Source organism: Gossypium arboreum, chromosome 10, assembly GCF_025698485.1.
Source record: "Gossypium arboreum isolate Shixiya-1 chromosome 10, ASM2569848v2, whole genome shotgun sequence".
Taxonomy (NCBI): Eukaryota; Viridiplantae; Streptophyta; class Magnoliopsida; order Malvales; family Malvaceae; genus Gossypium; species Gossypium arboreum.
The window spans coordinates 8,889,799-8,901,761 of record NC_069079.1 but is presented as its reverse complement, the minus strand read 5'-3'; the positions used below and the strand labels follow the sequence as shown (position 1 = coordinate 8,901,761).

At 34.3% G+C, this 11,963-nt stretch overlaps 1 protein-coding gene across 2 annotated transcripts; it reads right to left on the bottom strand.

The window, feature by feature from the left end:
- Window positions 1-998: 998 nt before the first annotated feature.
- On the bottom strand, window positions 999-8,413 carry LOC108482816 (uncharacterized). Of its 2 annotated transcripts, XR_001870956.2 has the most exons (16): window positions 7,742-8,392; window positions 6,635-7,028; window positions 6,356-6,533; window positions 6,101-6,240; window positions 4,779-6,018; window positions 4,581-4,684; window positions 4,267-4,411; window positions 3,940-4,008; window positions 3,753-3,798; window positions 3,278-3,648; window positions 3,019-3,098; window positions 2,759-2,894; window positions 2,120-2,306; window positions 1,925-2,007; window positions 1,458-1,651; window positions 999-1,372 (listed from the first exon to the last, which is right to left on the bottom strand). XR_001870956.2 is itself a non-coding variant. In XM_017785909.2 (15 exons), the coding sequence occupies exons 1-15, from the start codon at window positions 7,851-7,853 to the stop codon at window positions 1,517-1,519; spliced, it is 3,420 nt and encodes a 1,139-aa protein (XP_017641398.1). In that variant the 5' UTR covers window positions 7,854-8,413; the 3' UTR covers window positions 999-1,516. The 2 variants fall into 2 exon arrangements, 1 of the variants encoding a protein (XP_017641398.1); XM_017785909.2 differs by having other exon boundaries at window positions 999-1,651; window positions 7,742-8,413.
- Between the last annotated feature and the right edge of the window lie 3,550 nt (window positions 8,414-11,963).

Genomic DNA, 11,963 nt, shown 5'->3' with positions numbered 1-11,963 from the left:
TATTCGAGTATTGTTGTTTGAAGTATTTTCTACATCTTGTGAGTTACATTCTAGAAAAGTATAATCTTTGCTTGGCACTTGCCACAATAAAATCCAAGGTATCAGTCCTTTTTATTATATAAATTCTGCAGCTGATACTGAAACTTCACTGTTCCAAAACACATGTTTGATGGTATGTGCTGTGAATCAGATTATGTGATTTTAAAATTTTCTTTGTTTATTCCATGTGAGGTTTAGGTTCTTTGCTTATCTTAGTGTATTTGGCATGATATTTTTCTTGCCAATATCTTGCCCAACTCTTATGTCTAACCACATGCATCAATTGGTGGAACCCAAATCCGATCATAAAACTGGAAAGTTGAACAAACTGATAGTAAATTATAAAATGAGTGTGCAAATCATTTTTATTCTTAATTTTTTGTTTTGTCATGGTTTTATTGGAGTTTGCTATTATTTTGTACGATATCGTGGTTTATCCTGTTTACTCAGTTGTTGAATTTGAAGTTGAAGGATTGGCTAAGTCTAGAAATTGAGAGTAAAACGAATCCTTTAGAAAACCCTTCCATGTCTGTACAAGCTAATTCTAAATTGTGAATATTTTATTAAATAAAATTAATTTTTGATGGTTAAATAACAACTTGAATCCAACGAATATGTAGTACGTAACCCCCAATAGTTAACGGTTGCAATCAATAGTTAAAGGTTGCAAATTGGAGAGGATTATTATTGAACAGAACGTCATGTTTGTTTATTTATTTATCAAGTTATTAATATATATTCATTAAAAAATTAAAAGTTGTATCCACATTAAAGTAAAATATATTCATTTAAATTAAATGAATTTTTTGGGGCATGTTTTTGAAAAATGAAACATTTTTTACTTCAGATATAAAATAATAAAATAAAAATATTAATACTTACATTATAAATAAACAAAATAAGCACAAGCAATAACAATTATATAACAATCAAACAACGAGCTTATAAGCGAAATTCAGTTTAATAAATTCAATCTCCAAATATTATTTATATTTGTTTATTTAACCTTCTCATAAATAAACAGAAACAAACGGTTCATACACCATTCATCAGACCTGTTTACGTTGAACCTTGGCTGTCCACAAAGGAAGGACAGTCACTTTGGACAAAATTAAACCTGCCAGTGCCAGCCTTAAATGAATTTAAGCACTGCATAACATGTTTAAGAGAGGAAAAGTTCGAGGAAAGAACTGCGGGAAAAGGCTTTCCATTATATTAATATATATTCACTGTTCTCAAGATTTACTTACAATTTCCTCCAAGAGTGAATCTTTTAAGAAAAAAAACTAATTACAGAATTTGATGGCTGTATATGAAGTGGAAGATCATGGCACTGTAAACACATGAATGAAGTAAATATCTCCTCAATGCAATGAATCAAGGGCAATGGCAAATATGAATCTCAACATTCGACTTACCTGAGGGGGCATTACAAGGCCAAACCTCTATTATTCAAACTCCTCATATCAAATCTCAATTAGTTCGCTTTATATTCACCAAACTTATGTTTTTCCTCATGCAACTGCTTGAAAACATATTCCATCTCTGGAAATGCCGACAACATCAATAGCTCAATAAGGTCATATGCCAGCAGCTTCAAACAGACACTAGACTGCAACAAGACAGAACAAAGGCATAACTATAACGATTTCTAATATAATAACCAAATCCACCAGCAACACTTAACAACTGCAAGTTGCACCAATCATGTTCTACCGAATTCGGTGTTGATAATAAACCTATGATACCCTTCACACAGCTGTAAAATGGATCTGAAGTCCCTAGCTAATATTGACTATCATATTAATTCAAGTGTTGTTTCTGAACACAAGACCTGCTCCACATTAAAAGAACAAAAAAGAGAAGTCTTAATGTCCTAAATTACCTGAATAAAGAAATAGAGATCCTTGGCGCACTGTTCATATTCCTTGTGACCAACAAGACCCACAATACCAGCAGGTGCTTTATCTGTGTAACAAGAAAGAGTTGTTTGACTTTCTTAAAATTTTCAGTTTACTGACATTAGAAAATGTGCAATGCACAGATGATAAATAAGAAACATTTGTGATAAACAAACTACCAATCATTAGCTCATAAACAAATTTTGCACGACGTTCTGCTTCCAGTTGTTGTTGCTCATCAGTCAATCTAGGTGAAGATAATTCAGGAGATTGTGAACGAGGTGAAGCTTGGGATGGGCTACTGGATGGTGGCGGACGTTGTCGCCTTGGATGTTTGGTTATGAATATTCCATCAGGCCAAAGTATCTACATGACAATTGCAGGCTTTCCATATTAGAAGTGATTACAAGCATAGGTGCCTCTGTTTAAAATTCTAAACAATTTGAAACAAACCACTTACAGTCCTAGGAAAAATATAGAGAAACAATCTCCAACATGGCAAGAACAGATAAGATAAAAGGATGTAAAAGATATAATTTAAGTCAGATAAGACATCGAACAGAATCCCAATTGATCTCGCTCTTAAAAACATTTGTCAGACTGATCTAGACTAAGCTGTATAGAAAAATACACTAGAAAGAACATTGTTCCGGTCCAAAGGCCAAGCCTAAATCATGTAGGGTTGGCCTTCCCCTTCCACTAAATAATCTTGCAAACTTGGTCAAGAGGATATGTCTGTTTAGGTCTCTCATACCACTAAACAATTTTATAGTTACATACTTTTGAAAGAAAAATTCATTTCTGAGATCAAGTACTACCTGCTCAATCCGCTTGATCCCTGACGCAACAACTGAGCCCCTGCGCAGCATCTGGATCTTTTCTATCAGCCAGTCATCAAAAGCATCACCCATTCCAAGTTGTAGAATTTGTTTGGCCACCCAAAAAGCCTTCCGCCTGAAATTCACATACAAAGTACAGTAAAATTTGTGCATCTGGTTAGAAGTAGATGCGAGGAGGATAAGCTGAAGATAAAATATACTGCTGACGTAAGTGAACAGTTCTATAGCCATTTATGTACCTTATCCATCCACCATCCTGGAGCTGGAAAATGACATCCACCAAATCCAACAAGGGAGCTGTTAAATTTGGTGGCACCCACTGCATAGAAGATGTATCTGTTAAAAACCTGTGAGGACCCTAGTATCCTTTCAAATCTTGTTGCAAATACTAAAAATGGCACATGAAGTTTTTCATTCCACAAAGCACTATTGTGACAGCCAAGTTAATTCTGGGGACATTGAAAGAGGAAAGACAACATTTGACCTTAAACTGATTACCTCCACAGGAAGGGCCGGATATGTAGCAGCATCAAGAAGCAACTCAGAAGCATCTTCCACTCTTTCATTCTCTCTTCCTTTAACATTCTTCCCTGTGTTTTTTATAGACGAAGTATTTCGCACTCTAGCATCACCACTGCCTGTATCTTCAACAGACTTGCACCATTCTTCAGTGGGATTTTTTGATGGAGAATAACGCACATCTTTTGCTTTTCTTAATCCATCTGTTGCATGATTAGGCCTGATTTGCGATGAAGGTCCCTTGCTTTCAGTGTCTAATAGTTGTCTACTGGAAGATAAGGGACCCATCAGAGGCCCCATAACATTTGAAGCCTTTCTTCCCTTTTCAGATGGATTATCGTCAAGGTCAACTAGAAAGTTTCCAAACGACACAAAAAATATAATCACCGGAAGACAGGTTAAGAAGTAAAAAATAAAACTACACAAACAGTCTACCATATCATATTTGAATTACCTGACAAAGTTTCGATGATAGAAAAAGAATTCGAGAATACATATGTCTGCATTACAAAATGCATATAATAAGAGACTGTGCTTAAAAGGGAAAATCTGGGATTCCCAAAAGGAAAAAAGAAACACCATCTCTACCCAGAAAGAGAAAGTTTATTTTTCCCCATAAGAAAAGGAAAATAGAAATCCACCTGCGAATCAACACTTAAGAAGTCCCAAACTTCAATTGATCCTGAAATAGTAGGAAGCTGCAGGAGCTTCTGAAAACAAAAGAATATATATTAATAATTCCACTAAAAATAGAAAGATAATCAAATCTAGTATATAAATGTCTATTTCTCATACATAAACTATATGGCACTTCGGGCAGATGGAAGTATTAACAACCAAACAGCCCTTCAAATATACTTTCTAAAGGAAGTTCAATATAGAAATAAAATATCAATTTGAATAACTTAGGTCAACAGATATGCCCTCAAGGACGAAGAAAAATGATAAAGTGAGATTAAGTGTTTAACCTTTAAATATTCATCAAGCAATTTACACCGTTCTCGTATTACAGGAATGTCTAAACCTGTTGAGAGAAAATGTTTTGGCGGCAAGTGAAGTTTATACTCTGGAAATTGTTTAAGGCGCTGATGCAGCTCCTCAAAATGTCGAAACCTGAAGGAGAACAATTAAAATGACTAGCAGCTCCAATAGTGGTGAAGATAAGCATAACTGGTTTGACATTTTAGAAAAATCCAATGGAGATGCCCATGCAATGAAGAATGAATGCTATAGGATGCAACATAGAAGGAAGGCCGGAAAGTACATAGCATACTCTACACACCTTCTCTTGATAGACCAACTATGCTTGTTATTTACATCTGTAACAGATATGGAGTAAACAGCAAATGTTTTAGAACCACTCTTCACAATGTTTGCACCTAAAACCTGCAAAAGGAAATAATATTGCAATAATCATGGAAATAGTAATACGAAATTATAGCAAACTGATAAGAAGACAACCTTGGTCATTATTAAGTACCTCACATCTCAATTTAAAAAAAGAACCCACAGCCAACGAATTTTGCAAGGAATTAGCAGTCAAATTACAAGTTTCTGAAACAGCGACAGAAGAAGCAGATGAAGAAGCACTTGCTCCACTGTGAAGTCGACCAAAGAATTCAGCCTCAGAATCGTCACTGGAATATTCAGTTTTTCCATGTCCATTCAATGAATTAAGTATGTCTTGTCCATCTCCTGATAGGAAGCTTGTTCTCTCAACCTCTTGCCAGACAGGCAACTTCTGACCGGTCAATCTAGATCTTTTCCTGCTGGATGTGGCTCTAGTTAATCTTCGATATTGGACACGCATTCCACCAGCCTTCTTTATCATATGGCCTGCAGGATTTTCAAGTGGATGATGAATGTGAGAAACGGTCAGATTTCTGTTACTCTTACTATCCCAAACTTTAGTTCCAGTAGCATCAAGACCCAGTACATTTCCTGCTTCTTCTTCTCCTGAAGTGAAGGAATCATTGCTTTCTGATTCAACCTCTTCAAAATCAACAAGGTCGTGATCATCATCTTCCTGATAAGATAGTACTGAAGAGCAGTGTGGTACATTCCTAACTTCATGTGGGAATGATTTTTCTATTTTCCACTTATCAGTTAGTGCATGTTGAGCACCATAACTCTCAGATGAGTTAAGCTTGGTTGGATACTTGTCTCTGGTCTTAGATACTACTTTTGAATGATCCACTGTAGCAGGGTTCCCAGCAGAGGAATGCTGTGGAACTTGTTCAGTAAATCGTTTTTCACCTTCCTTCTTTTTGTAATTTCTCCCTTTTGTCCAAATGTTCTCAAAATTTTCAGGAGCAAGGGCCTCAGTCTTTCTACGTGACATGAGATCTAACATGTCACCCCATTCTCCACCAGAACGATGTCGTTCGATACCTCTTTCAGCACCAGTTTGTGAATTCAAGGACACAGAGCTCCATGAACGAGAAGTTCGAGTATCCATGGAAAGCAATGGATCCTTTGAAAGTTGTGTTCCATTTAGGTTATCTGCTGCAATGGTGCCTCCAGCAGCTCCGGACTGATTAGTTTTCAACTGTACAAGTTCAACACCAGTGACAGAAGGATCTAGAAACTTAGAAAAATGATCAGATGGGATCTTTGAGGAACTATTTGGTTTGTGTTGAGATGCATCTTGTGCAGCATTAAGTCCTCCTTTAGCCTTTGTCATAGTTATAACAGCAGATTCGATCCTCTCGTTTATAAACCTGTCACCAAATATCAATATTATTTGAGACAAGTAGCAACATAAAAGAAATGAAGTCAAGAAATGTAGAAAAGACAGATCACCTTGGACTCGCTAAGTTTATGACAGGTCGAATTACTGCACAGGCCAGAAGCTCCCTGACAACATAACGAAAGAAAGTGCACTGCAGATCTTCGGGCCTGAATGTGAGAGAAATTAGACCATTCATCAAATGTTGCAACACCTGAAATAAACAGGGTGGGCACAGTCATACTCAAGGATAATACACCATTAAAAAGAATGTGGGATTAATGGACTAATTTGAAATGACTGGAAGGTCAAAGTAAAAACTCAACAACCTTGTGCTCAGCTTCAGTAGAGAATAAAGCTGGGTGCAGTTTATTCTCCGCAGCCAGAACACGTCTTATTTCAGCATCTCGATACTCGATAGTTAGTGGTGCAGATTGCTGATTTTCAAATTTAGCTTTACTGATACGAAAAAGCTCCAAATGTGAACAAAAGAGATTAATTAGGTCCCTGCATCATCCTCAAAGTAGATTAGCTCCCTCTTAAGCAGTCCCTCTTAAGAAGTCTTAAACAGTACTAACAAACAGTGGTGGAACCGAATGGACCTATACCTTGTGAGTAAATCAACGAGATTTATATTTCTCATGCGGTCTGCTAGCTCCCCAAAAACACCATTTATGATCTGCACCAATTCTTCTGGACCTTCCTTATCAGGTGTTAAACGAGAATACCATAGATCTGTCACCCACTCAGAAATAACATGTCTTGTGAATTGATCTATTGCATTCTCAACGACAGGAGAATTTACTTTACGTCTCCAATCACAATGTCCAATAACTTTAGGACATTCTGGTGGTTGCTTTGAAGTCAAGGAATCTGTAGCTTCAGATTTGATGTTGTATGCATCAGCTTTCCTCCGCATTTCATATTCGAGCGAGAAATACCGGAGGAGAATGATTAAGGAGGCAGCAGCAGGCAAATTAACCAAAACCGAGGAGCTTGTCACTGATATAAGAAACAGGAAATTAGTAAATATCAACTGAAAAACAAAAAAATTTGAAAGGAATTAATGGAAATCATATAATGAAAATGTCATTTTAAATATCTTAAACTCCAAATCCAAATTAAGAAAATTTTAAGGTAAGAACTTCATGTGTTTCAAATTTTCATTGCCACAATTGGTTGATAGCATTGTACTGGACTAGCAGGCAATACGTACAAAATGTAAAGAGACCAGTGTGATCTATCTTAGCTCGCTAAAGGCCAATGATAATATCACATTAAAGAACCAAAAATAAGTACCACAAATTTAAGTCTGTTCAGCAGTTCGTGAAGTTAATTTACAAGTTCAGTTTCGGAAAATTGTGCGACCTGGACAACAGCTAAAAATTTAGTGCTTGCAGCTGGGGATTTATCACCTAGACAATCAAATGCAAGACTGGCTAAATTATGGTGCCAGCTTAAATTTTGAATCCAGAGTTCTAAATAACCAATTTTTTTACTTCAAACTCTAAAACATATATAACCGATCCAGTTCCATCCTAACTGAACAAAGACAAAACCCTAAGTGAACGCAATAGCAAGTTGAATGAAAGCGTTAATCAAATTTAACTTGAAGATCAAGAAGAACAATTAAAGAATCAAAAATAGAGCCAATACAGCGGCAATTAGACGAAAAAAAAATTACAAAAACAAAAAAGAGGATTTGATAACTTAACCTGACATGAGATAGGACAATCCGACGACGCATATAGCTAAAATCACAATTCGCTTCTTGGCTTCCTCCACCAAGTCACCAACCGTCACCGGCTTCGGCTTTTGCCTGTTCATTGTTTCAACCAAATGAAGACTACAAAAATCAAATCAAAAACCCATCTCTAAATCGAACGAAACATTGTGTTTTTCTATATCTCTTTTTTCTTCATGGAAACTGTAAATCACCGCCAAAAAAAAAATTCTCATGTCAATTAGTGGGGAAGCAGAACATGTGGTGAGAATAGCGAATCAACGAATTTGAAGTGAAAAGTTAAAGAATTGAAGGAACCCAAAGGAAATTTTGTGTTTGTAAAGAAAGTGAAAAAGAAAAAGGAAAGAATGAGAATGATACTAATAGAAAAAATAAATTGAGGGGGGAAACTTCAACGCGAGGACTGTTAGGTCTTGTTTTACTGATGATTCAACTTTCGGGTATGCCTTTCCATTTTCTTCTTCTTTTACTGTTATATCAAATCAAATTAGACTGATTCAAATCGAAAATTAAGAGATCAATATGATCCTCCATCTGATTTTCTTTAAAAATTTTGGATAACTTCTTCATGTACATTTTTGGATTTGATCTTGTATTTGATCTTTTTTTTATTTTTTATTTTACTTTTTCAATTCCTTTCTTTTAATTAATTAAAATAATTTTGTCTTCAAAAAATATATGTTTTAAGCATTACCAATCTCTATAAGAAAACTCTTTTAAGGATTATTATTAGGTATATTAGCAATGCAATTAAAAGAAGAAGGTATTATGTGTCTTTGTCTTTTCTATTAGGAATATGTCTCTTATTTATTAAATTTTATTTTTTAATGTTATTTAAAGTTATTTGCAGGCTATTCGCTTTCATGAGAATTGTTTGGGTCAAAATAGTATTGTATTGGTGAATGTACTGTTTTTCTATTAGAATTAGTGTATATTGATATTGGTTTGTTTTGATATATTATTTTAATATTATCCGTGCAATCAAACTTGTGAAAGGCATAATTTAATAATGGCAAAGATTATCGGATAAATCTTACATGTTAATGTTGATATAAGTTTCTTATATGATATATTGAAAATTTTATATTATTTATATATAAGCTAAAAATAAATGTGTATTTAACACCAAATTAAAAATTTGTATTATCTTATTCATTTGCATAATTTTTTAGTTATTCATTAATTTTAAAGATGTTGCAAAAAAATTGCAACGATAACCAAATAAATGTGTGTTGAAAATATTCTATTGCAAAACAAAATAGTTAGCACTGGCAGGATAATAATTTGAGCGTAAATATATAAAATAATCATTATGTCGTGGAAGAACCACTGCCTTAAAAGAGAATCTGTCCTAATCGATGTAATCGTGTAGGGGACATCGTCCCGCAAGGTTAACAAAATACTTTAATATTCGTATACTTGAATAAAGAAGGTGGAACATAATTGGTATTACTTCTCTCAAAAGTATTCGAAAAAGTAGACTGAAAACTAAAGCTGAAAACTTGGTCAAAAAATTGACCGAAATAATTTTCTGAACAGAAAACAAGCGAGCTAAGAAAGACAGAGAAGAGGTTGATGTTTGCTTTTTGTTATGAAAAAATGAGAAGAATGTCTTACTATTTATATTGTTTTTTGAAGGGTCAAAATGGTAAAATAGCAGTGTCAATTTCTAAAAATAGCTGAAAATTTTCCTCAATCGAAAATATTTTGCAACAGTTAGAAGATTTTCTGCAACTAAAAAAAAATATTTCTGATAAAAGGAACACAAAGTTTATTCAAAAAGAAACAAGCGCAGTACGTGTTAACATGGACACGAACTGGGCAGCACGCGTGTGTTGAGCCTTTAGCCCCAATTTACTCAATGAGGGTAATGTTGGATCTGGTGTCCTAAATATAGTATTTTCGTCAATATACACTTGTAATTTTTTCGAACAAATTGATTAATAAAACTATTCATGAATTACGTTAATACTTTATATATTGTCTTCACATGATTTTTGCATGCAAAGCAAAATGAAAGCAAATGTTGCTCACCGGTTGTCTAATGTTTAATTAATATTAAGTGGTATTACATGGTCAGATCATAATATAGAAAGACAGCTTATATTAGTATATGAATCTAAACATGTCCTTAGTCTAATAAAAAATAAGCAAACCGATTGAAAGACTAATATGTCGTCTATCAAGTCTAATTGGGGAGATGCCTTGTTTTGGGCATCAGAGTGATTGACTCTTAGATGATATAGACATAGATGTGACTAACTGGACTGACCTTATATCGGAATGGACCTAAGCAGAATAGATCTTGAATTCATTTATGGATTTATTCACTTGTGATGTTTATAGTGTGGCATACCTAAATCTTGAGTGGATGGACTATGTACATGTGATTCATACACTTTGATGTAAGTAAAAGCCTGAGTTCAAATAGATAATGAACCGAAAGTTGGTGCATTAGGTGTATAACTTCTATAATATGTAGATTCATTTGCAATAGTGGAATTCATAGCCTAAAACATGAGTAAATGATATACTCTCATTGGCATTACATGGTTAATGAAAAGTAAACGTAGCCACGAGCCATCCGTCTTTGTGATGGATGACTTGATCACTATTTGATAGTGATTGAGTTTTCATAAAGGAAGATGTAATGTTTACCATGAGATATAATAGGATTATATTAGGAGAACAAATATTATCCCAAAGAGATCAATGATATCCTATAAGGGTAACACACTTATGACAAAGTCATTGGACAAGCACTGAGTGGTATGTCATTGGAGAGAGCTCAGTCACGATACTATAGTGGAATAACTTCATGACTAAATAAGTTAATAATTAATAGGTGGAAAGTTGAAACCTAATTATAAATCATTTGAGTTTCAACTACATATGTTCAATCAGTGTCTCTGCTAGCTCATTAAAGCTAGGAATGAATTATGTGTTTGAATAGAAATGAACAGAATGAATAGGAAATGGGAAATATTCAGGAATGATTATGGTTTTCTCTAAAATTGAATCATTTGGAAATGGATGTAAGTTTTCAAAAATAGAAATAGAAATGGAAATAAAAAATGGAAATGGAAATGATCCATTTGCAATCCTATATGGATTACTTAAAAAATGGTCAGAAGAATGTGTTTGTGCTTTTGGGTAATTTTAAAGCTCGAAAATTAAAACAAACCATTCGGTCATAGTGAACATGTTGAGTTGTGAAATATCATTCGGTCATAGTGAACATGTTGAGTTGTGAAATATTAAACATATTTTCTCAAAATTTTACCAAGGAAAAATCGTTAAAATTTTACTATAGATATAAACTCATTAAGTGTAAGAAACTCAACATCACATATCGATGAATTCATCAAGTCTGCCTCAATAGAACCTTCCAAACCTTGATATATGAATTCATTAAAGAGTAAGAACTCAACCTTATGCATGTACATCATTTACAATAGGGATAGGTAAAATGTACACTATGAGTCTTTCTATGGTTTCATTTGACCACATTGAACTTAGAAAACTAAGTTGGGTATCCACCATGAATTTCTCAACCACTGGGTTAGGACCCATCCCTCTCAACGAATCAAAAACCATTTTCTTACTTAACACTTTGGTTGGTAGATCAGTTGGGTTCTTTTCAAACCTTGTGTACTCCAAAGTAAGTACTTCATTCTTTATTAAATGTCTCACAGATTCATGTCTTATTTGAATATGTCCTTTCTTACCATTGTAAGCTTGGCTCTTAGCAATGCAAATTGCAACTTGTGAGTTACATAATAGAGATACGAGAGGTATAGATTTTTCCCATAAATGAATCTTTGCAAGTAAATTCCTAAGCCACTTGGCCTTTTTCCGGACTAAGTCCAGAGCTATAAACTCTAATTCCATCGTGGAGCGAGCAATACGCGTCTGTTTAGTAGACATACAAGAAACAGCTGCTCCACCTAAAGTAAAGAATACCCACTTGTAGAGCTAACTTCATCATTATTAGCTACCCAGTTTGTATCACAATATCCCTCTAAGACTACAGGGTATTTGACAAATTCCAACTTCCAAGTTATAGTACCTTTAAAGTATTTAAGCAAATGCTTTAAAGCATTTCAATGCTCATTGTTAGAATTATGGATATATCTACTTAGTCTACTGACTGTATAAGCAATATCAAGTGGAGTGTAGTTCATCAAGAACAT